Genomic DNA, 25,652 nt, shown 5'->3' with positions numbered 1-25,652 from the left:
GGAAAGAGCCTAAATGTCCATCAACAGATGAATGGATCAAGAAGATGTGGTTGATCTATACCATGGAATACTACATGGCAATGAGAAACAATGAAATCTGGCCTTGTGTAGCAACATGGATGGACCTTGAGGGTGTTATGCTGAGCAAAATAAGTCAGGCAGAGAAGGACAAATATCATATGTTTGCACGTATAGGAAGATTAGGAGGAACTTAACTGAGGACCATGGGGGAGAAGAAGAGGGGAAATAGTGGGGGAGGGGGAGAGAGGCAAACCATGAGAGCCTCTTGAATGCTGAGAACAAACTGAGGACTGATGGATGTAGGGGGGGGCGAGGGGGGAGATGGGCATGGAGGAGGGCACTTGGGATGAGCACTGGGTGTTATATGGAAACCAACTTGACAATAAACTATTTGTAATAAAAAAATTTTTCTTCAGATATTTATTTTTGAGAGAAAGAACAGAGAGAGCAGGGGAGTGATGGGGATGGACAGAGGATCCAAAGCAGGCTCTACACTGACAGCAGAGAGCTCAATGTGGGGCTCAAACTCAGAAACCACGGGATCACAACCTAAACTGAAGTTGGACGCTTAAGTGACTAAGCCATCTGTCTGATGAGAATTTTTTTAAAGCTACCTACTGATGGTAAAATGTTGCCCTAATCTAATTATGTGATCATATAGATGCTACTAAGAAATAAAGTTTAAATTCTTGGGTTTGTTTTTTCAGCTACTTAAATAACTATGTTCATAAATTCTTATATTCCTGTTGTCTATTATTGTTATCCTCTTTCGTGTTATGCAAAATTTTTGAGTTATTATGTGGTACTAGTAGAGCTCCTTAAGGTTCACAGCAATCTTATTTCTAACAATGGCCATAGGTCTTTTTGTTTTTAAATACCAACAGATCAGATTTAACTGGAAAACAGAACAAGCTTCAAAATGATCGCTAGGGAATTTGTTTTTTCTCCTCTAGGATTTAGAAAGGTTTTGATTTGGCTTTTTGGGCTTTTTTATTGACTATTAAACTATTCCTATGTTTCGGTCCCTGCTTTGTGCCAGCCATCCTTCTAAGTGTGGGAGTGTCTGTCATGAATCAGTCACATGTGCTGCCTGGCACCAGGCACATTTCACACAAGTGGACAGGTGTCTTCTCTGAGGACAGAGACTCCAATGGAAATAAAACAGCACCCTTTTGTGTTCCCATTTGTTGTGATAGAGATTTACAAAAATAACTGGAATTTAAATAAAAACATAAATATGTATCAGATCACATTTTTAATACATTTGTATTTGCTTATATTAAATGATTAAGTTGCTTTATGGACCTAATCAGTAATAAAATATTCTTGGCATTCAATTAAAAGTATTCAAAAATTAGTTACAATGTATATTTTCTTTTTGTAAAAAAGCTACATAAAATACGTAGTTCTATATGCCCCTCGGTTAACTCAGTCATTTTCAAAATGCTACTGTATCTCTGTGTACTTAAAATTGTACTAACACATTAATGGTGTGTTTAGTATTTAATATATGGTCTGCCTAACTTCTAACAACGTATATACCACCAGTACCTACCATTGGCCACGAAATTTGGGAGCACAAAGTTTTATAATTAGTATTTGATGTAAATCATGAGATGACAGGATGTTCTAGTTTCAATAGTCAGATGTTTGGCTTATTTAAATACTTTTTATTTTCTCTTCATGCATTCTGGACTCCATAATCCCTAATACCCAAGTAAAAACTGAACACCTGTTGGAAACTATATGTTTTAAGGACATCAGAATGAGTTCTATTTTGCTGAGACTATTTTATTGATGGAGAAATGAAAGAGGTATATGGATAGTTTTTATAGGGTTGACATATCATTGAGTCCATGCATTTAGAAATTAAAGCATTTTTGACCAATGATCACAGCCTTTATGTGAATATTAAACTATATGGTACTACTTAACATGAACGTATTTTTAAGTGTCTGCTTTACTTACACATTCACCAGTTAATGTAACAAATTAGGCACAGCTGATGGATTTTGATAATGGCAGCTGTCAACCTCTGTTAAAATCAATCAGGGCAAGACTGTATATATTATACCCTGTATCATGTCATGAAAATTTATTTACATTTTAACTACTCATAAGCATAACTGTCAACTTTGCTGCTGATAGTTTCATGATGTGTTTTGGCTCTAGGTATTTTACTTCTTTGCTAATTTTTTTTTTTAATTTAAAGCTTTGTGGCATCTTTGAGAAAAATTTTCCAAGTCCCTTAAAATATACCATATATTTGTTTTAATTACAGCTACCTAGAGTTAAACATTACCTTGAGAATACCCTACAGTTTTTCATTCTTTTACTTCTTACATCATCCATCATCTTACCCAGTTATCAGGGTCCATTTTTGAAGAATGAGGCAGAATTTTTTTAAACAAGTATATTAGAATTTGTATTTCCAAAGGAATATTCTTTGAAAGTAGTCTTACCAGTAAGTTATGCATTTATGCTAGTGATGCACCCACTGTGGAAACTGTTGGACCTGTTTTGATACTGATTTTAAAGTTTATTTTTAATGACCCAAAAATGTAATTTTATTACTTCTAGTTACTCTTTAATTTATACTGAAAATTTTATCACTGAGCTTATTTCACCAGACTTGGCCTCTGAATGGTTTTCAGTTGTTTTTAAAACTTAATCATTCCTCTTTCTCCTTTTCCATGGACACGGATTTGCCAGCCATTGAAATTATTCAGGAGAATCCATCCCACACATCTACCCAATTAACCTTTTTTCATTCAGGTTTTAACCATATTTTTTCTTCAGGAACTTTAATGGGTCCCTATCACTAAGCCCATGTTTATCTTCCTAATACTCTGCTCACCACCAGTTTTTCTAGACCCCTTGTTTTCTGACCCTACAGTCAGAGGCAGGGTCTCTGTCTTCTGGGGTTACCCAGCATCTGCCTTCCCAGGCCGTAGTCATTTGGGCATTATCTTCCTCCTCCTTGATGCAGAATTTCTGCAAGGCAGGGACTATTCCTTATTCATTTTTCTCCCTTTACAATGCCTAATCTGGAGCCTGGTACATAATGTACCCTCAGTAAATACAGAACAGAATGTGTTACAGGCTCAGAATTCCATTCCAAAGTTCTGAAACTTTCAAAAGTAATCATATTCAAGGTAGGTCAGAAGGAAGGTATAATTCAAATAAGTTTGTTTTTTTTAATACCATCTTGCCTTCTTTCTGTTCCTTTTATTCTTAGTAGCTCTTTTCCACCATCTCTGAAAAAGGAGATTAGAGAGGGGAATCATGGCAGCAGCAGCCTCTCTCTCTCACGGCCACAGCAGCTGACTGGACCATTTTGAAGCCAGCAGTTAGTTCACTCAACCCACTGGCTTTCCGCACAGGTATCTGCACAGCTGACCGTGCTCCCAGGTTTGGGTGTGCAGAAAGTAGAACCAGCAAGGGCCCTGGAGATTATAGGATGCCGTCTCATAAGACAACAGAGGAGGAGTTTTTCTAAGACGAAGTAGCAAGTTAGGGGCAGAGTTAGAACTGGGACTGAGGTTTCCACGCTCCCAGTATACTGTGGAGCACCTTTACCCCTGTGTCCCCCTGCTTGCTGCTCCCCTTGATGGCCGGCAGAAGTATCTGTTTCTTGATCTCGAGGATGGAAAATACTGGCCATCTGGTCACTCATCATCCCATCCAGTTATCTGGATCCATTTGATTAGATTCTATACACAGTTACTTCAGTAATTGCCAGAGACATATGACAACAGAACTAGAAGATGGGCCATCTGAAACCTAAGGAAACTGAGTAGCTAAAATACTAACAGTACCTTTTCCCCCAAAAACAATGTTAACGTGAATTTCATGGAACCGCATACTGCACACATGCCCTGTTTTTTATCTGTGTTGGTTTAGTTCTCTTCTCAAATGTGAATTAACTTTAATATTAAACATTAAAATCTATGTTCATTGTCTTATTTTTTCCAGTAAATTTCTTGGTCCTCCCTTTTAGCTATTTCCTGTTATGTAAATAATTAATAAAATAGGATAACAATCTTAGTTTGCTCTCTAATAAAATTAATATTAAGGTTTTTAGGCCTCTTTATAAGGAACATGTACTGCTTTATCTGGAGGTATTTTAATATAGTAGTTTTAAAATTATCTAATTAAATATATTCCTACTGTAAGGTTTCTAAAAAGTTACTGAACAGTAATGATTATTATAATAACTAGTAAATAATTTGACCAGAAGTTCTCTATTTTGTTTTACCTAAGCAGACATTTGCCACATGGGATTTGAAGGAAGTGCTCAAAGAGAAGTTTATAAGTGTGGTCCCGTAGAAATGCAGATATGGAGGCTCAGAGCTGCGTGCATTCGGGGAGGGCATCCAGCAGACCTTAGTTGTGAACAAGATTCCATCACAGACTGTGCCAGCTGGTCCTCAGCTTTCAGAATCAGAAGTGGATCGCACTTCTTGCTGTGGGCAAGGAATGGCTTCTGCCACATTTTCAAAGACCAGTTGCATCAGGCACGGTGTTTTCATTAAACTTTATTTCCTATGTTCACGGTTTTTTATGTTCAGTGCCTATGAGGAACATTTGTTGAGTGCTTACTTATATGCCATGCCTGATTTTAACACATTTATGTGAATCAAGTCTGTTAATCCTCATAGTAACTCTTAGGAGGTAGGTTCAAATTTGTCCCTGTTCTTCTGCTGTGGAAATGGAGGCACATTGAGTTAGTGAAGAAGGGGAGTATGAACCCAGAGATTTTGGCTCTAGAGGTTATACTCTTGACATTACACTACACTGCATCTTAGAAAACCTGTGCCTTAGGTTTTAGAACAATTAAATGTTTAGCTTATTCTTTGAATGGTGGGAGTGGAGGCAGAAAGGGAGACACAGGGGTGGAACCAGAGGCCTCTGTGGGCTGAATGAGAATTCATTATGCCTTTCAGAGAATATATGTGGCCAGAAAAGGATGGAGATCTCTTCTGCATGAAGGAAATATTTAAGTTTAATTTCTGTCTGGATCATTGGAGTTCTCACTTTTGACATGTTAATCTTCTAACTTCATGGTCTACAATTCAGGAAACATTTTTGATAAATTCTTTTGTTTCTACAGAAACTCAAACAGAAGAATCAACAGCTGAAGCAAATTATGGATCAATTACGAAATCTCATCTGGGATATAAATGCCATGTTGGCAATGCGGAACTAAACTGATATTTAAATTTCCTGCTTTACACATGTTATACAGTTTTTTTCCCCTCAAGTATTTTTTCCCTTTGAAGAAGATTATTTATCTGCTGTTATTCTACTCACTAGAATTAAAGTTCCTATTTTTACATTGCAGTTTTACATTAAAGTAGTGGCAGTTTTTTTGTTTTTTTAAGCTATTGATTCTATGAAAGATTGTAATAAACTTTGATAGGGTTTAGGTTTGGGTCAGGAATTGAATTTTTAAACAAATTAAGTTTTGTAAATAAATTTTTCAACTTGATCAGTGGTGGTTTTGCTCATTGTTACCCTTTAAGGAGAGAGTAAAGGTTTAAACATTTTTACATGTGAAAATATCTAGTACAGTCTTATCTGTGGTACAAATTAAACAAGTCACCATTTCAGCTTAGTTGTTTTTTAATTTAGAGTCTCAAGTTAAACAATGTTTTAAAAATGTTGTAAGATTTATTTTTGAGTGAGCGAGCACGTGATTGAGTGAGCACATGGATGGGGGAGGAGCGGAGAGAGAGGGAGACACGGAATTCGAAGCTGGCTCCAGGCTCTGAGCTGTCAGCACAGAGCCCATTGTAGAGCTCGAACCCACAAACCACAAGATCATGACCTGAGCCGAAGTCAGATGCTCTACCGACAACAGCCAGCCAGGCACCCCTCCCAAACGGGTTAAAACTAGGAAATAATTAACTTGTATATTGCTGTAAATTGACGAAAATTACTTTTAACATGTGCTTCAAGTGTTGGGTCTTACTTGGAATGATCTCTAACAGGAGAGAACCAAATAGAGTCTGGCACAAATTGAAATCACAACTATGTGCTTATTTGCTACCTGCTTTAGCCCAAGAGGCAACACCCTACCTGATTCTTCAGATACAGCCTAAAGTAATCTTGAGGGCCTTTTAGAAACAGTAAGTTTTCAGGAGTTTTAAATGAGATAGCTCGATGTGACCAGTGCTTCTATAGACTGGTAGTCGGTCTACACTAAGTCCTTCATAGGTCTGCCTACAGGAGCACGTCTCTTAGGTTATAATGTACCCTCAAATGAGAGATTCAAATTCTTACACTAATCCAGAAGCCCCTATCTTGCCTGCTTCTGACTCAGTGACACTGCTATTCAGCTTCTCTTGTATGTGGATAAAGTTTCTCTGGAAGGTTGCACAAGCTTCCTCTGGGGAGGGAATCTGGGCAGTTGAGGAAGGTAAAGACGATGCTTACTTTTCACTGGATACCCTTTGGTTTCTTTGGAATTTTACATCATGCAAGTACTGCCTGTACTGCCTTTTCAAAAAGAGGTGAAGTTTCATTTTAAGTTCTAGTAATTCCCACCTACACCAAGTGGCAGAGCACAAGAAGACAAGCTTAACCGCGTGCGTGGGCCTCTCTAGACCCTGTAACGTTTATCAAAGCAGTTCTCCCGAGCAAGGCCAACTTTAGATGGGGAGTTAAGTGCCCACACGGGGAAGCACTACAGTTTCAAGCAGAGGTAAAGGCATATGAAGCAAGGACAATTAGGACTGATAATTCAGTCTACCTCAGAAATCCATAGTATCTAAGGGTAACAGATTTTATTTAGCCTATCACCAATTGGACATGCAAGGTTTTTATAGTGTTCACTAATAGTAACATCCTTTGCATGGTAGATTGTTGGTTATGATTGCAAATTTAGTGTTTAAGTATTGACTAATAAACAGCTATAAGAATAGTGTTTTTTTAACGTTTACTTTTGAGAGACTGCACACGTGTGCATGGGCGGCGGGGGCAAAGAGGAAGGGAGGGAGAGAATCCCAAGCAGGCTCAGCACCGTCAGCATAGAACCCAATACCGGGCTTGATCCCACAAACCACAAGTTCAGGATGGAAGCTAAAAATCCAGAGTCAGATGCTTAACTGACAGAGCCACTCAGGCACCCCTATAAAAACTGTTTTAACAGAATGGTTTTCTGTTTTAACTATCACAGTTCCTTCTATCATTCAAGGTACCACAAACTCAGCTCTTGGAGGGAATGTGGAAATCATGTCTTTTGGGCCTTGGTTCTACAGAGTAGCTCTACTGTGGAGTAACAAGGTAGCTACACTCAGCTACAGAGCTGTGGCCCCAAATTCTGGGAGTGTGCTTTCAGTTCTCCCAAATGGTTTACCCAGTTACTCACAGATCTACTTGGGACCAATTATGAATGGGTTGGGGGTTATTAAGCACACAGACCCCCCACCCAACCCTAAAAGTCCTAGCTTTTTCTTGAGGGAGAGCATGCCAATAGGTACACAGAAGAGCCAGAATAGCAGTTGTGATAGATGGCCTTGGGCAAGTTAATCTCAGTTTTCTTGTCTGTAAAAGGATAGGTGGCAGTAGTTGATCTGTGTTAGAAATTTAGTTGCAAATGTTAGAAGCCCAATTCAAAATGGCTTCGGCCAAAAGGGATTTATTAGTTCTCTGCGGGGGGTGGGGAGGATGGGGGGAACTGCAGGAACTCAGGCTTCAGGAATTAGAACCCAGATTCAATGCCTCAGGATTCTTGGTGCCTCTGTAACTTCTGCTGGTCTCTGCTCCATTCTTGCTACAGTGGGTAGGCTTTCTCCAAATGGAAAGATGGCTCTCCACCTTCACGTCTTCTCTGCACCCTGACCCCCAAGGGTGGGCCGCTCCTCTAACTTTAAGTGGAGAACTATAGTGGACCCCAATTAGCACAGCTTGGAGCCATATAACCAACCTTTGGACCAACTGTTGCATATGTGGGTACCATGATTAGACTCACCCAGGTTATGAGCCCATCTCTGCAGCCAGGAATTAGGTCTGAGAGTCAGAAAAGTCACTGAGCAGGGAACAAATTTTGGGGTGGGGAGGGGTGAGGGCACCAATTAGGAAAATTTGCAAGAAAAACAAACAGCAAACACAGTCCACCAATGCCCGTTCTTCCTTAGTTATACTACCTTAAATAGTGAGGGAATTGACTCTCAAAAACCCAAGAAGAGTTTGCAGAAAATCAAATGCATCATTCACTACCATGAGAAAACTTAAAATGTTTTTCTGAATTTGTGGACTTCTATGTTGACTTCTTCCTTTATAGCTGCTCTAATTAAGGACAGTGTGATCTTGTCAAACCTTGGTTAGCCTAGCCTGGGTAAAAGCAAAGATAAGCGAGCTAAGGAAAAAAATAAAATAAAATGAAATGAAAACTCCAGCTTCCTGGTAATAAAATTATCTTTAAAATGATTTGGAAACCTAAGGCCCTGATCATTCAAACATTAGTTCCCTTGGCACCATTACAAGCCAAAATGTGTTAGCTTGACATTTTGATGTAGTTCCAGTTTGAGTAATTCATTTTATTTCCTTAAATTCCCAAGGAAGTTTAAGCTAGATAGAGGAGTCTTTCAGCCTTAAACTAAAATGTGTGCTTGCCCTACAGCTCATAGAGTTTGTTATCCTGAATGCTCTTAAATTTGTCCAACATAACTGGATGCCTTTAAGATTTTTTCTATTCCTATAAAACATTTGTGGACCAAGCACTGATTTTTTTAAGCATAAACTGAAAGCTATTTCGGATGCATATATATATTTGACATGGTAGCAATCTTGAATTCTTTCACTTTTTTAACTTAGAGTTAAATTTAATACTTTTTCAGTTTATACATTTTCACATAGGGTTAAATTATGCACTAAGGTATTTGCGTCAGTAAACACACACTGATGATTCATTTTTCAAAAATCATTACTATTGTCAATATGTAATCTACATTGCAACACTAGAATATTTAGATATTTACAAAGAAAATGTGAACCTATAGTTTCTCTGTACCTTGAGGTCTTATTCCTCTAAGGCACGGGAACAGAAGATAGCTAAGTGGCATGCTCTCCGTCAGAGCGACCACAACTTGTTTTAACTTACTCCGTTGCCTATTTGAGGCAGCGTGTCTTCAAGTGTAGTGTACACAAGAATTACTTGGGTGTACTTTTTCAAATACAGATTTTTGGAATGACCACATATGTACTGAATCAGAATGCCTAAGGTAAGATAAAAATCTGTATACTTCACAAGTTTCCCAGTGATCTATCACTGACCCTGGAAATACTTTTTTCTATGCAGCTTAGTGAGTCATTATGAGTATTTTTATATGAAAACTATTCAAAAATAGCTATATTAATCTAAAACAAATTATGCCATATTTAGACTTCTAGCCTTTTGAGTATTTAAAAATAATATATTACAACCTTTGCTGCACACTAGAAGAGCTGGGGAAATGGTAAAATCCCTTGTGCCAAGGCCACACCCCAAGCCAATTAAATCAGAATTCTGGGGTGAGATCTAGACATCGATGTGTTTTAAAGCTCCCTAGGAGGCTCCAGTGTGCAGCCAAGGTAAGAACCACATAGATCCATAAGGATGGAAAAGAGCTTGAGTGATGGGTTTTTCTAGTAATAGTTAAGTATTTGGAACAATGAACTTCAAGAAGTCAAAATCCTAAAACTCACTTCTACCCACATGTACTTTTGTAAGGATACTTGGCTAACTCTATACTCCTGGATGTCAGAGGCAAAGAGCCCTCACTGTCATCATCCACAAGCATGCCACCCAGGGAAAAACTGGAGAATGCCATACAGTCAACAACTTTTACAGGCAAAGGGAAAGATGCATGGTCTCTCACCCTCATAGGTCAGAATACCTCCTAGGCATTAAAGAGGTTGGGTGAAGTCAAAAGGAAGACAACATTTCTCTCTGTTCCCTGTTCCATGCTGAAAATGGCCATACCTTCTTTTATATTGATAAGATAACCAACCTAGATTTATAATTTACTCATCTAACAGTTGTTTACTGATCACCTACGGACTCCAGGCATGAGGGTGGCAGCTGAGTATGGAAGGACTCTTCACTGAAAGGTTATGGAATATAAGCTAGAAAAGAGCTATTCATATACACAAACTCTAGGCTAGTCAGGGGACTTTTGCGCATCCATTAGAGGGATGTTTACCAACCAACCCAAAGAACCAGTGAACTCTAGAATGCTTATTCCACTGAGACTTGTGTTTTCAAGATGCCTGTAGAGCAGATTACAGAGCTCAAGTGAGAGATCCCTTTCCCGTGGGATACCACACAAAAATGGGATCTATGTGGCTAAAAAGTTATATTGTTGTATATGCCCAGAACTGTTTAATGGTCTAACTTAGGGTAAAGATACAACAAGAAGGCAGCACCATAAAAATGTTCAACTCTGGAAGATGAGAATGTAGCACAGATTTAATTGCACTAAGGTGAGGGAAATAGTTTTCAAAACAGCTTTCGGAGGGGGAAGAAAAGTCATTTGTGAAAGCTCAGTACTTAAAATCTACAGATGGCATAGCTAACAAATAAATCAATTAAAGAATGCAGAGTGTGAACAGAAACATAAATGTGAATTAAAGCCATACAAACTTGAAGTTATGTATGAAGAAAGTATTTTAACCACTGGCACTAAAATTTTAAATTGAATTCTCTGATCAAACAGGAAACTGGTATAATTGCCTGAGTAAAGGGTGGTTTGAGAATTACAGCTGGTGGGGGAAAAAATAAATGTGTTTCTGTGTTTTGAATAGACAGTAAAACCGTGACAGATGAACAGAAAGGGCTTGCCAAGGAACCAACAATAGTCCAGGTGAGAAATAACTAAGGCATAAAACAGTCGTAGCAGTAGACCTTGAAATAAGTAGTAGCAAGTTTCTTTCCTATGATGTTCACCTTGATGGATTCCTAAATGTTTGTTCTTGCCAATCCATATAAGGTTGTAGCCATGCAGTCTGGTGACCTGAAAAGGTCAGAGAGGGCCTTTACTAGAGCTGCTAGCCTCTTTTCTGAGCACCTAATTGGGAGGGGAGGGGGGCACACCTCTATAGGATTTTTGTACAGGTATTGGGTTATTTGTTTACTTGTTTACAGCACTCTCTGTAGGCAGGTATTTGTAGGGTACAGGGAGAGAGTGGATAGGGAAGGGTCTTCTGCTGCCAGATGGTGGAGAATAGGATCACCTGACTCTTAGAGAATTCTCACCCTCTCCCATGACTGAGCCCTGAAATGTGGGTGGAAGTGTGGGGCCTGGAGACAAACTGCCTGTACCTCACCTCCGCTGCTTACCAGCTGCTCCCTGGGTCAAACTGTTCCACTTCCTTAGGACTTGGCTATCTCCTCTGGAAAAGGGGTGAACAGTATGTTCTCCTATAGATTTTATTTTTAAACATTTCTAGAAACAGAAGTTTATATTTAAATTTTTTTATGGTTTAATTATTTTTGAGACAGAGAGAGACAGAGCATGAGCAGAGGAAAGGCAAAGAGAGGGAGACACAGAATCCAAAACAGGCTCCAGGCTCTGAGCTGTCAGCATAGAGCCTGATGCAGGGCTCGAATGAACTGTGAGATCATGACCTGACCTGAAGTCAGACGCTCAACCAACTGAGCCACCCAGGTGCTTGAGAAGTTTATATTTAGAGGAGCTACTTAACATCTATCTACCAGTGTCTTACCTAACAAACACCTTAATCGCTTCCAAGGATGAAATAAGAGGCTTATTACTGTTTAGCCCTCTGCCCCCCACACAGAAGAGAAGGGGATCTGTAGATATCAGATATTATTTTCTCTACTTGGACTTCAATCCAAAGTAAAGATTTTGAAATAAATTCTTCATTCCCCACCCTTCTGCCCTCCACAAGCCATTCTCCCTCTAACTGCCTTCAGAAAAACAGCACTAAATTTCTTCACATTTACCGTGGGATTTCAAAAACTCAATTAGATGCGTCCCTATTGCCATTTTCTTTCAGCAAGACCCTAACTCCTCACCCTACCCAGAGCTTTTCTGATCATATCTGTTTCATTCTATGACTCTTGTCCTCTTAGTCTCCAATTTCTGGATCTCTTTTATTCCACATGTTTTCTAAATGCTAACCTCTCCTGGACACACTCAGGTAACTACAATGGTTGCCTTTCAGGACGGTCTACTCTCAGCCTATCAACCTCCCATGTTGGCAAATCCAACACTGGCTCATCCTCTTCCACAACCTGGATGCCCAGTGATCTCTTCCCTTTGTCTGATTAAATCATTAGCCATCCTTTGAGATCCATCTGAAACCACAGTGCTGCCCCTGACATCGTTCCATACCGATTTCCAACATCTCTGAGCCCTGGGGACTCACGGCCTGATCGCACCCTGCTTTCTGCTCTTATGTTCCAGTTTCATGTGTGTGTTCTGTCTGCCTGATAGATGGAAAGCTCCCTGGGGTTAGGATTAATTCTCCCGCTTCCCCCACCCAGCACAATGCTATGCTGAGCACAGAGATTCACTTAATAGAGGCTGAGTTTGCTGGTGCCAAAATCCATTGTAGTTCGGAAGTTCACACTGCTGAGGAAATGACCTTTTTACTTTTTACACTGCCTTAAACAGTTCTTTTTTTTTTTATTATTATTATACTTGATGCAAGATAGAATTCTTTTGAGGTCAAAGTATATATTAATTTATACTTTTTTTTCATTGAAAAGTTCAAACTCACTTACTGAGAGATCATATTTATGAACAGACCGTATATAGGGCAATACCTTACATACATTAAGATAGTAAATCACTGGGGCACCTAGGTGGCTCAGTCGGTTTAGCGTCTGACGTCAGCCAGGGTCATGATCTCACAGTTTGTGAGTTCAAGCCCCATGTCTGGCTCTGTGCTTACAGCTCAGAGCCTGCAGCTGCTCCAGATTCTGTGTCTCCTTCTCTCTTTCCGCCTCCCCCCCACACACTCTCTCTTTCCTGCTTTCAAAAATAAACATTAAAAAAAAAATTTACGAGATAGTAAATCATTAAAACAATCACAGAGATTGATATTATTGTCTTTTATAGATCAGGAAGCTTGATACCTGCTAGAAAAGGGGTCAAGACTGAACACAAAAATGTATTTTTCCTCAGAGAAGATAGCACAGAGAATCAAAAAAGACAATAGGTTTTGTGTGCCATCCCTTGTACTACCTTTGGTAATTCATTCAACCCAAATAACGTCATGAAATAGGAACTATTATTGTTCTCACTTTACAGACCAGGAGACAGGAGCCCAGACAGGTTGAATAACTTGCCCTGAGCCACTCAGCTAGAAGGTAGTGGAACTGGGCTCCAATCTTAGTCAGTCTGGTTCCAGTAACCTCAGTCCTAGGCTGTGTACGGACCGTCTAGAAGACACAAAAACATGGCTATGACACAGACAGCTGTGCCGCATTAACATCTCAGTGCGCCCGCAAGATTTAGACTGTTCAGAACTTGAACTCCTCCTGGAAATCAGCTGAATCCTTCCCCAAGGGAAAAAAAAAATTAAAGGTGATAATATTTGTACATCTCTAACTTGGGCCTGGTTCATACAGGCACTTGGTAAATAAGTCTTCCACCGCTACATTCCCCTCCGGTATGCTGGGGTGACACACACCACTTAAGAATTAAGGCTCCCTAGAACATAAAAACAGCATCTCTCTTGCCTTCTCAGGGCCTTTTCTCACAGAGGGATTTAAAACCCTTTTTCTTATTTTCTCCTCCTGCAGGTTTTAAAGGCCTCTTTGAACAGGCAGGTCATGGAAAGGAAAAAGAACATTATACCTGAAAAAAGAGAGCTCACATCATCTTCCCTCATCTTTTCTGCCCCCAGATATCCTTTTTAGTTTCTGTCATCTATTTTCCTGGTCTCTGGTTACATACTTGCTCAGAAGCCACCAGGCAAACTCCAGGCATTTCACCATAAGGGGACCCAAAAGCATCTAGCAAATCAAAGCAATGCTTGGGCTGAGCAGAGCCCTTCACTATGCGAGGCCTGCTAGGTAAAAATCCAGCAAGCCCTGAGCTCCCCGAACTCTCAGCAGATCTGAGACACTCTCACAAGCCAGGTTTGGTTATAGAACACAAAAGCCGGCAGAGAAAGGGTTCTATCCCTGGTAGGGGCTAGACTGCCTTCTTCAGCCGGGGCCATGCATTCTGTGGGATGCTGCTCGAATAGCAGCTCAGGGGAGGATATGGAGAGCCGATCTGCAAGCCACACTCTTTCAAGTGAACGCACCATTGTGAACATGAACAGGAAGGGGATGGTTCCTGGCGGGAGAACAGTTCCTGGCACATAGTATGCACTCAAGAATATTTACTGAATGAACAAGAACTCATAAGGAGATTATAAAGAATTTATGAAAATAGTACATAACAACAGGTGCAGATTTCTGTGCCTTGTGGTTTTTAATCAACTGCTTCCTCTTGCCCTTACAGGCAGTACTAGGAGGAAGGTTTCATGAAAACCCTTGATTTATAAATCACAAAGTGGATGTGAAGAGCTTGACCTGGGGACATGAAACTAGTTATTGACAGAAGATTCACCTTCAGGTCATCATAATGTAAGATGAATGCTTTTAAGAACCATGCTTCAGGGGGGTTCCTGGGTGGCTCAGTCGGTTAAGCGTACGACTTTGGCTCAGGTCATGATCTCACAGTTCATGGGTTCGAGGCCTGTGTCAGGCTATGTGCTGACAGCTAGCTCAGAGCCTGGAGCCTTCTTCAGATTCTGTATCTCCCTCTCTCTCTGACCCTCCCCTGATCATGCTGTCTGTCTGTCTGTCTCTCTCAGAAATAAAACAAACATTAAAAAAATTTAAAAAAAAAAAAAAAAAAAAAAAAAGAACCATGCTTTGGGACCACTCTTGAAGGAGCTGTTTTGCTTGACCAGGTATGTTCCAGACCAGGTAAGTATGGAGTTTCGGCCTCCAGGAGTTAACACCACTCGTAAAAGCTACCTTTTGGGCAATATTTGGGTTCTGAATTTAGGGAGATGTGACAATCATATGACCTCTATCTACATGTCAAATGTGGGTATATGTAATGGAGCTCCCTTGTCCAACTCAGCACTAGCCTATGCCAGACCAGATGCCACAGTCACTTTTACCAAAGAGATGGGTCTCTGCATCTTGGAGTATAGTGTACTGCAAAAAACAAAAACAACAAAAAAAGCAGATAAGAGGAAAACAGAAGAAGCTGTTGATTCTATTCCTCTTGAAAATTTCCCAGGGAGGACAGGTCATTTTTTTTTTTTACACTTTCTTGAGAAGGAAGACACAGGAGTGCTTTACTCAGACACATTAGGAGCAAACCCTCGCTGCTTTCTGCCCCTTTGGAATGGGAAGAGACCAATGCTTTCTGAATTCCACTTGAAGACAGAGAGGAGGCTGCAAGAGCCATTGTTGTCCTGACAATGGAAGATGATTTTCATAGACAAGTTGATTGCTTTCTAAGAAGCAGAAAAATGAAGCCAATTTCAGCAACCACCCTAGAGTCTGTGAGAGCGGCTACTTCTGAGGGGACAAAGAGAGAGCGGAAACAAAGGAGAGGCGGCTTCTCCGGCAAGTGCATTTCCCCCATCTGGGAAGAAAACAGATTTCACAATATTTTCATATTAGATCAATAAGCACCCTGTGCAAGGTTCTGGTAAAGCTTATGGCCTACTGAAGCTTATAAAATCTTGGAAAATGTTACCAGGAAAATCTGATATGATGAGGCTTAAACCAGCCTGGATAGATGTAAAGGGAGTTCTTAAATGCAGAGCTATTGTAAGTAAACAGACCGTTTTCTGAGCCTTTAAACTCTATGATAAACCTCTTTCTCCAGAGAAAGAGGAAAACAGTCTGCTCCCTAACAAAGCATTGAAAAAGATGTTAGCAGAAAACATATAAATGTCATTTCTTTATATGAATAAAAGCATATTTATACATACAAGATATTCATAATTCAAGTAGCAACATAAAGCAATATGAAGCAAAAAATCATTGTACTGTTCATTCTATACATCAGAAGCCTCCTCAAGTAGCTGTGGCAGTATTCATACTCATCCAAAAGCTATGCTTCATACTCCCAACTTTTATTCACATTTAACTAAAACGTACTGAGTACATTTTAGTTAAATGTACTGAGGCATTTAGTTAAGCTGAGGCAGCATTATGTCAGGTGACCTTGCAGATCCAAATATAAATTATCCCCAACTCTCCTAGGTGGTGCCAGCCTCACTTTTTAGATAAGACAGTTTAGGTTTGGAGAGATTATAGAACTTGTGTATCACTCAGGATGCTCTGAGCCACAAGGAACAGAAGACCAAACAAAGACCTACACAAAAAACACTTCGAGTTATTGCCCAGAACAAGAATTCCAGAAGTCTAGGCCCCATGGTTGGGTCATGAGCTTAATGATGATATCAAGGACTCTAGCTCTAACAAATAATCCAGTGAAAAGTGGGCAGAGGACCCAAACAGACATTTCTCCAAAGAAGACATACAGATGGCCGAAAGACACATAAAAGATGCTCAACACTCATCATCAAGGAAATACAAATCAAAACCACAAGGACATAGCAACTTGCACCTGTCAGAATGGCTAAAATTAACAGCACAAGAAACAATAGATGTTGGTGAGGATGTGGGGAAAAGGAGCCCTCACACACTGTTGGTGGGAATGCAAACTGGAGCATCCACTGTGGAAAACAATACAGAGGTTCCTAAAAAAATTAAAAATAGAACTACCATATGGTCCAGTGACTGTACTTAGTATTTACCCTAAGAATATGAAAATACTAATTTGAAGAGACATATGCACCTCTAGGCTTATACCAGGATTATTTACAATAGCCAAGTTATGGAAGCAGCCCATATTCACTGATAGATGAATGGATAAAGAAGATGTGGTGCATATATATACAATGGGATATTATTTAACCATAAAAAAGAGAATGAAATCTTATTTTCAACAACATGGATCTAGAGAATAAAATGTCAAGTGAAATAAGTCAGAATAAGATAAATACTACATGATGTCACTCCTATGTGGAATTTAAGAAACAAATGAACAAAGGGGGAAAGAGAAAGAGACAAACCAAGAAACTGACTCTTAACTATAGAGAAGAAAGGAGTCAGGTGGGTGGGGGGATGGGTAAATTAGGTGAAGGAAATTAAGAGTGCATTTATCATGAGCACTGAGTAATGTATAGAATTGTTGAATCACTATTGTATACCTGAAGCTAATATAACACCTGTATGTTAACTATACTAGAATTAAAATAAAAGGAGATAAAAAGACCCCTGCGCTACCCATCTTTTCTCGCCTCCATCCCTGCTGTGTTGTCTTCTAGTCTTCAAGCTTTTTTTTTTTTTTTTTTACTTCAATCACTTTATTTGAAAATCCTTAGTGACTTAACATCATGGTTCTGTTCTTGCACAGGTAGCTGATGAAGCCTAGGGTTGCCACAAGGCCTGCTAAGGCAGCCACAGCCACCACAGTCTTAAAAGCAATGTATCCGGCAGTGCTGTACCCTTTTGAGTCCACAACATCTCTGAGTGAAGAGCTATCTGATAGCAGGAGGATGGGTCCTGGAAGACTTACGATCATTTTCTCTTCTTTAGGGGTGCCTGGGGCTCTCCTGTGTCTGGATGACTCAGGGCAAGTCACAGAACACAGAGGGGAGTCAGGAAAGAGTTGATTGCAGATTAAGGCACTGCAATGGAAGTAGACCAGACTAGAAAGCACTTGGGCCTCTGATACAAAGGCAAAGGTCTTCACATCAAACCTCTGATAGTGAGTAGGATAGGTGATGAGGAGCCAACTGGATGGGAGGTGGTTTTGTGGTTGTCCAGGTTGTTTTCACAGCCATCCATGATAATGTTCCACTGGGGGAGGGAGGTTGGGTCCATGGTGGGTGTTGCCCAGCAATCATCTAAGACCAGCTTGATTCTGGGGTCAGCCCTATTTAGGACTCTCACTTCCAGACATATTGGTTGGCGGAGATATCTTACCACAGGGTAATCCCTGTCCCCATGAGGTTGGAGGTAGGATTTACCTGGGTAGGTTTGCAGGATTAAGGTAAGTGGACCTGGCCTCATTGAGGCCACTGGAGGAGGCAGACTTTGGACTTGGGTATTTATTAGCAGGTCATCTTTTGTGTAATGGCACTTCACTGTCATTCTGAATTCACTATCTCTAGAAATTGTGCTTGGAGGAAGATCCGCCCAGGCAGCATGGATTTCATTTTCATAGATGACTTGGTCAATGAAAAAAAAGATGACTTTTCTATTCTGTAGCGAATTTTATTGAATTCAGAGGGGACATTCCTTTATGAAAAATAAAAAACTCAAGTTGTACAGGCATGCTTGGTGAGACAAATCAGTGACGAAGCCTGCTCAGACCTAACCAGAGCAGACCCCAGCTCACACCACGGCCCACACGGAGGTGTTTTTATTCAATACAAATAGACAGCAACAACGGTAACAGGCAGAGACCATAAAGCACTGAAACTTTGGGAGTTCGACCAGTGAATCACTTAGCATTCTTTTCTGACCAGCCAGGTAAACAACAGAACACATCTGCTGATGCCAGAAAATTTTAAAGCTCTGAATGCTGTTAGAACGGACTACAACTGGGGACCTTTGTTCTAGCTAGCTGCTTCCCCAATTCCAGGTTGTCTAGCAGGTTAATTTCAAGAACAGAAAGGATCACCTGGCTGCCCACAAGCTACCTGTCTCATGATCACAGGACAACTGTTGTAGTTCCAGGCTTCACTTGTTTATACTGCCAACACCACACGCAGAATGGTGAGGGGACGAGACAGGTCTTGCTGTGGACCTCTTTCATCAGGAAAGAAAATTTTACTCAGACTCTCTAACACAGTACTCTTGAAATCTCATTTGGCATAAATGGGTCATGTGCCACCTATAGCCAATTAGGGATGCTGGGCAAGAGGGTATGTGGCATTTTAGCCACTGAAATTGGAGGCTGGCTTTGCCAGGAAGGAGGAGAACAGCTTGGCCAACGCCAACAGCACCTGGTATACTTAAAAAGATCTGAGGTAGACAGAGCTGGCTCTCATGTCAAAACGCATGTACCTCCTACCCCACTGCATGTTGAAGGTGAGGGAAGCCCTCCCTCAGTACTTGCAGCCCACATCTTGAATACCCCCGCTGTGTTCTTCAAAGAGCAGTGAAGGGCTGCCAGGAACACTGCTGGTGCCCATGGAATGGAGATTCCTTCTTTAAAACCTGGGAAATGTCACTCCCTGTCCTGAGGGTCTCTTGAGTTTGAGGTCTCTAGGAAGCCAAGCAGACTGCCCCCTGGGCCACTCAAGGTCATCTTGTCCTTGCCCAGGTTGAGACCACACTCCTCAGTCTGAGGAGGAGTAGGGATCTGAGAAGGGCACCTCAGACCTGGCTTGCCTCAGACTTCTCATTGGGTCAAGACACTTGTCAGCTTTTAAATGCCCCTCAGTTCTTCACCCATGACAATGAAAAAAAACTTGTCCAACTCCATTCTGCTGAGTTTGTTGCTTTCTCCCTGAGTGGTCCAGAGGTGTTCTCATACCACATCACATACACATTTCTTGTACATCATTATTCTCTCAGTTGCAGATTGAAAATTATATGCAATAACTATAAAATAGTATTGGAATTTTTTACAACACATTGACTGGTATGAACAAGTATATAAATAATGTGGACTTAACATTTTATTTTCATTTGCACAGTTATCAGACCCCAAGAAACAAAGCATCTTGTATAGACTTTGTGTATATAAACACGTGTGCAAACACACACACACACACACACACACACACACCCCTTACCTGGGTACTCAAAGATGAAATAAAAGAAAAGGCATAACCCTTATTTTCAAAAATTTAAAGGTAAGAAGAAGTGAAAGGTCAAACATACACAGAAAAAGGAGAAAAACTTGAATTTAAATTCTGGCTCTACTATTTACTCATGTCCTGGCATCAGCCATGTTATATCATCTCACTGTGCCTCAATTTCTCACTTGACAATGGGGATGATAGTACCAACTCTGCCTAAATCGTGAAGGATTTGGACAAAAAGTAGATAAAACACCCAGCACAATGCTTAATACCCATAAACACTCAAAAACACTCTACTGTTCAGACAATGAGAGGAAATATTATTTCAGTACAGGGTGGTTTTCTTGGCCCCAAGAGTCAGTTCTAACCCTTCAAAGACGTTTTAGGAACCCTAATGTGGTAGATCTAAAAGACAGACATGACACAGAACCCCCACTTTCAATGGACGTCTCTGGTCCTCGGAGTCCCTTATGGTCTTCGTGGGCAATCAAGGTATCATGTCTGTGATCATCCCTAGTAAAGCAGATTTCATAGTTAGCTTTTGTTAATGATCCCCATTTGCAGACACCCACTGAGGTAGGGAATTTCCCTTTGATTCTGGTCTCAAGGTAAGAGAAATCTTCCTTCCTATTCCAATTACTCCATTCCAGAAGAACACTATGGGACTGACTGGTTGGCCAAATACCAGGACAATTTTTCTAGCATTTGGAGCTCTCAGTCTCCATGTCCTCTGTCACTAGTGGCTTTCAATCTTGTCGAATAGTAAATTTTCAGGCTTTAACTGGTATTTGAGGGAAGGGGCCAAAAGGCAACGTCAGTCAATTTGCTTAGACTCTAGGCAGGGGTTCTCAAAGTGTGGTCCTTGGACCAGCATCAGCAGCCTCACCTAGGAACTTGTGAGAAACAGAAGACTCTGACCACAGCCCAGAGCCTACTGAACTGGAATCTGCATTTTAACAAGACCCACAGGGGATTCATACCGACATTCTGAGAAGCCCACCCCAGGTCTATATACTGCAAACTATGTTGGTATTTGGTTTAAATTTCTAGTTGGTTAAATTAAAAAAAACAAAAAACAAAAAAAACAAAAAAAACAACACCACACAGTATTTTCCCTTTATGTAGCAATGCCATTGCTCCCTGCACTGAAACATCCCTCTGGGATCACTTCATTAGGGGCTGTCTGTGGTGAGCTAGAGCCGGCTGGCACAGGCTAGTGACAGCCGATTCTTCATGTCATTCCCCATCTTCCTGTTCAGTGAGGATACACTGGTAGCATGAAAGTGGCCTTGGTGGGAGTGTGTGCCCTCACAGATCCAGGAAAGCACTACAGACAGGAGCACGGTCCTCCAGAGAAATGGGTTACGGCATACCATACACACCTCGTCTACGGCAGGGGTGCTCTCTCATTGGCGTAACAGCATCATGCAAGTATCCCAGTCCTACCGGCACTTCCAAAACGTTCTAATTCTTTTTGCAACAAGGTCAAGGGCATTTCTGTTTGCTCTGTCCTCAGCAGAAATGGAGGACAACTGGGTACCATGTAACAAGTCATTTTAATGCAGGTGGTCTTTAGACAACACCTTGAAAACCATACCATTCTGGGGCACATCTCCAGGGAAGCAGCTTGCTACTTTTCCCGGGGATTCTGAGCAATCCCACCTCCTGCCACCGCTCACCCCCCAATGCCCCGTATCTCCCTAGAGAGAAACGATTACTCAAACATCTCAAATCTGAACTCAGTTGTACATCACCAAATTGCAAAGCTTCTAGTAGCCACCTGTTTAGATAGTAATGCATGGTTAACCAGGGTGTTTTCTGAACCCTTGGGTTCGCCAACAGAAAATCAAGACCCTGTTAGAAAGCAGGTCACCAGCCTTCCAAAGAGATCAACTCCAACTGAAATCAGCAATGTATTCTCAGAGCCTTTGGTTCAGGTCTCCCAAGCACATCATTATTATTCTAATGGATTTGGGAAATTACAGGTTCCCTAATAATAACCCATGAAAGGAACACACAAATAGAAATACAGAGAGGAGAAGGGACTTGCCACGGACCTTTTTAAGGAGTTGGTGACTGAGTAAGCTCAGCTGTTATTAGCTGATAGAATTAGATTTAGTCTACTGGGCCTCGCTGAATAAAAATCAGGGAATTTTCCATTAACATGTAGATTCTGGGCTTCTAAAGAGAGTCAGAGGGTCCAACAACACTAGGCCCATGTTTCCCTGTGCCAGGAGTCCAGGCTGAGGAACGGGAGCAGGCTTGGAAAGAAGCATGAATTCTGTTTGCAGGGCTCCCATCCCTCCGACCTTTCTTGTGTCCCTAACTGGCCTGGTCGCTGCCAGTATCTGACCTGGAGACTTGTGCTAAGCTTTTCTTCCTTCCCTGCTTCTCTCCTCCCCTTCCTTCCAAGCTCTTCACAGAGGGCCCAGAGCATAACATCCTCGGAAATTTTTCTTCTCACTTTCTGTTGCAAAGTGGCCTAGGCCTATCTCATGCTTCCAGTTATTATATTCTTCTCACTATCAGTAAGTATCTCAAGTCAGAGACAGGCGAAGCCTGTAACAGAACTTCTCAAACTTTAATGTGCACACGGATCGCCTGGGATCCTATTAAAATACCGAGTTTGATTCGGTAGGTCTGGGGTGGGTCTGATTCTGTATTTCTAACAAACTCCCAGATGATGCCTACGCTGCTGGCTGCATACACCACATTTTGAGCAGCAAAGGTAGAAGTTTCTTCCCCCAAAACTTTGCTCCCAGGTTCTTCTGGAAACAGACCTCAAACCAAAGTTGGCCACTCGTGAGAGTTTATTAGTAAAAGAACAAAACAGCCATATAACCTGCCCTAGAAACTGAATGAGGTCCCAGATTTTTGCCAGATTTGTGGTGACCACACCTATGTATAAACCAAAAGCGACCGTGTCCTGGAAGCAGAGATTCAGTTAACCTCATAAGATGGATCAGATAATTCCCAAATTGGTTGCTAGACAAAGCACAGTTTCAGAATCAAACCCCAGACACCACTGTGAAGGATATAGATTCTGTCGTTAAGGTTTCCTTTTTTTTTTTTTTAAGTTTATTTGAGAGAGAGAGAGAGAGAGAGAGAATGCAGCAAGAGCAAGCATGAGTGGGGGAAGGGCAGAGAGGCAGAGAAAAGAGAACCCCAAGGAGGCTCCTTACTGTCAGCACAGTGCCCCATGTGGGGTCCCAACTCACAAACTGTGAGATCCTGACCTGTGCCGAAATCCAGAGTCAGATGCTTAACCACCCAGGTGCTCCTAGGGTCTCTGTAATATTTACAATATTTCTAGAATCCACATATTTTTGAATACCAGCAATTCAGCAATGCAAATCCATCTATAACAACATGCTAATATCTGAAACTCTGGTGTCGCGGGAGATAAAGCGAGCTAGATGCTCGTAGTAACCGTCCCTAGAGCGAACCAACATGGCAATATGTGTCCCAATTAGGTGCAGCTAGCAGCACCTGTTTTCATCATACTGTCTTGGGTAATATATTTAAATTACAGCCTACATCACACACTCTTAACAAGAAATAGGTGCTTCAAACTGGTTTCTGCCCATAATCTGAAACAGGCAGAATCTAGTTCTGCATTGGAGAGAGATCAACGTGAAGGAGGCATGAGGAAATGGACCCCCTCTCCCCCCCAATGCAGAACCTTTCCACTTCCTAAGCAGGACCTGAAGATTCCCTGAGCCAAAGCCCTGGTATCCTTGGCAGACTCGTTTTCCCAATTTATTTTTATCTGGGTCCTTTTTTCTATGTTTTCAGCACAATATACTCTCACGTCACCTCATGAGAAACAGAAAGTAAGAGGCCAAAGCAATCTAGAGATGGCGGAACCGAGGTTTCCAACCTTAGCCTTGAAGCCCTTTTTAAGGCTGAACATCACCTGTAAGCAATCACATCATTCGTGTAAGCAAAAGAGCTGTTCTGAATGAGGCAGGCGTAATTGTGAGCAAAGCTGGAACACAACATTATCCCACTTTCCCCATTCCTTCATGCCTTTGTCCTTGAATGGCTTCCAAAGGATATTGTTAATACCACTAACCTGATCTGAAGTCACTCTTCTATCACCCGTTTTGCAGGTAAGGCAGCCGAGTCCTTGAAAGGATGAGCAATGTGCTCAAGCGCACATGGCTGGATGGGGCAGAGCCCACTCTTTATGTCATGGGTCATGGAACACTGGCTTTAGGCATGGGTGAGGCATGCTCTTGTCCTCAGACGGAAGAAGCTCATTGGGGTACAGCGGGATAAACAAGTCAGGGGCCCAGCCTGGCTGTCCATCTCCCGCAGGTGGAGCAATGAGGAGGAAAAAGGCTAAAGCCTGCTGTGTTAGCGTCCCAAGATCTTTTCACTGTCAGTTCACGAGACACTCACCTATTTTAGGAGGCATAAGCTAATCTGTTTTCTTTGTAAAGTTACTTCATAAGCCCTGGAGGCTGTTTCAACCTAATTACTTTCTTACTGTTGCTTTATACCTCTCCCAGAAGAGCACTCATGCCTTTCTCTCCGGGTGCTGGTCAGTTCGTCCTTTCTGGGTTTCAGATCCATCTCCCCAGGTCCAGATGACAACTTCTCTCCCCGGTGTCACTTGAAACCATAATAAGGATTTTCCACTCTCATCAATGCCCTCCAGCACTTTACAACATACTGCCAGCCAGACACGCAGCAGCTTTTCACGGTGAAGGTGATGTAGCCGCTCCTCAAAAGGCGGAGCATTCCCTAACTTTCTTCCTGTGAGTTAATGCTTTTTATCTACCTCTATGGCGGCCCATTAGCTGATATTGTATCAACCTGTTTATCCCATTCACCTAAAGGCTCCCTTTTCTCTTGGTCTCCACCTCTGACTGCATTTTACATCTTCCCAGCCTTTCTGGTGGCCCATAGGAACCTCATTCATGCAAAATCAGGCCTTTCTGAAGCACACATTCACATTTTAGGGTTAAACAGAGTAGTGGTGATAATCAAGGATTAATTCCCCCATCACAAGACGATAAAACACTCTGGTAGATGATTGCACATTTATGTTCTTTACACTGTGAGATGTCCCCTTAAGGGCTTTCTGTGGCTTTTCTCACCCTTCTCTTCCCACCTTCCCCCTCCTTCCTCCTCTATACTATGCCTCTGCTCCCTCACCCTGTCTCTACCTCCCTTCTGGACAAGGTGTGATAAAAAGGTGTGTTCAACCTTTGTATCATCTGTAAAGTACTAACACTGACCATGCATACATTCCCACTCATCACCATGCCACATTATTTGTCAAAGTTAAGTGAGTCTAAAGCCTATTTTTAGGATACAGTAATAATAATGACATGAGGAGGGTTAATAGTGCTAATACGAGAAAAAGAAGAAATGAATACAAAGAAAGATATCTTAAGAGGAAGAAGAAGGAGGAGAAGGAAAGAATTAAAGAAAGAAAAATAAGAAAACTATAGCCAGTATCATTAACAGTATGAATAAGTAACACTGATCATGGAACTTTTTGTATCGAGCATTACTGTGTGTGTGTACAAGTGTATTCACATTGAGCTCTTCTAGGTGGCCTGCTCTTTTCCCTTTATTTTGTGAATGAGGCATGTAGGTGTGTCCAAGCCCAGGCAGCAAATAAAGAGCCAGGGTTCAGGGCCAAGATCCAGATATGGGCAGTCCTATTCCACAATCGAGGCTCTGTGGCTTCAGTACCTGTACGTCAGGACTCAGAATGATGACATGGAAGTATCCACCCACTGGTGGCCTGGAGATTCAAAAGT

The 25,652-nt window shown here is 41.3% G+C and overlaps 1 protein-coding gene across 1 annotated transcript in view; it reads left to right on the top strand.

Moving 5' to 3' along the window:
* MED30 (mediator complex subunit 30) overlaps nt 1-5,518 on the top strand; it is a 21,315-nt gene extending 15,797 nt beyond the window's left edge. Inside the window, exon 4 of the mRNA XM_039227237.1 lies at nt 5,135-5,518. Coding sequence (XP_039083168.1) covers nt 5,135-5,230 — 96 coding nt within the window. The 3' untranslated portion in view covers nt 5,231-5,518. The remainder of the gene's footprint in view (nt 1-5,134) is intronic.
* Nucleotides 5,519-25,652: the final 20,134 nt, after the last annotated feature.

The sequence above is a fragment of the Hyaena hyaena genome, unplaced genomic scaffold (genome assembly GCF_003009895.1).
Source record: "Hyaena hyaena isolate Hyena2069 unplaced genomic scaffold, ASM300989v1 scaffold_26, whole genome shotgun sequence".
Classification (NCBI taxonomy): domain Eukaryota; kingdom Metazoa; phylum Chordata; class Mammalia; order Carnivora; family Hyaenidae; genus Hyaena; species Hyaena hyaena.
This window is presented reverse-complemented; position numbering and strand designations above follow the sequence as displayed.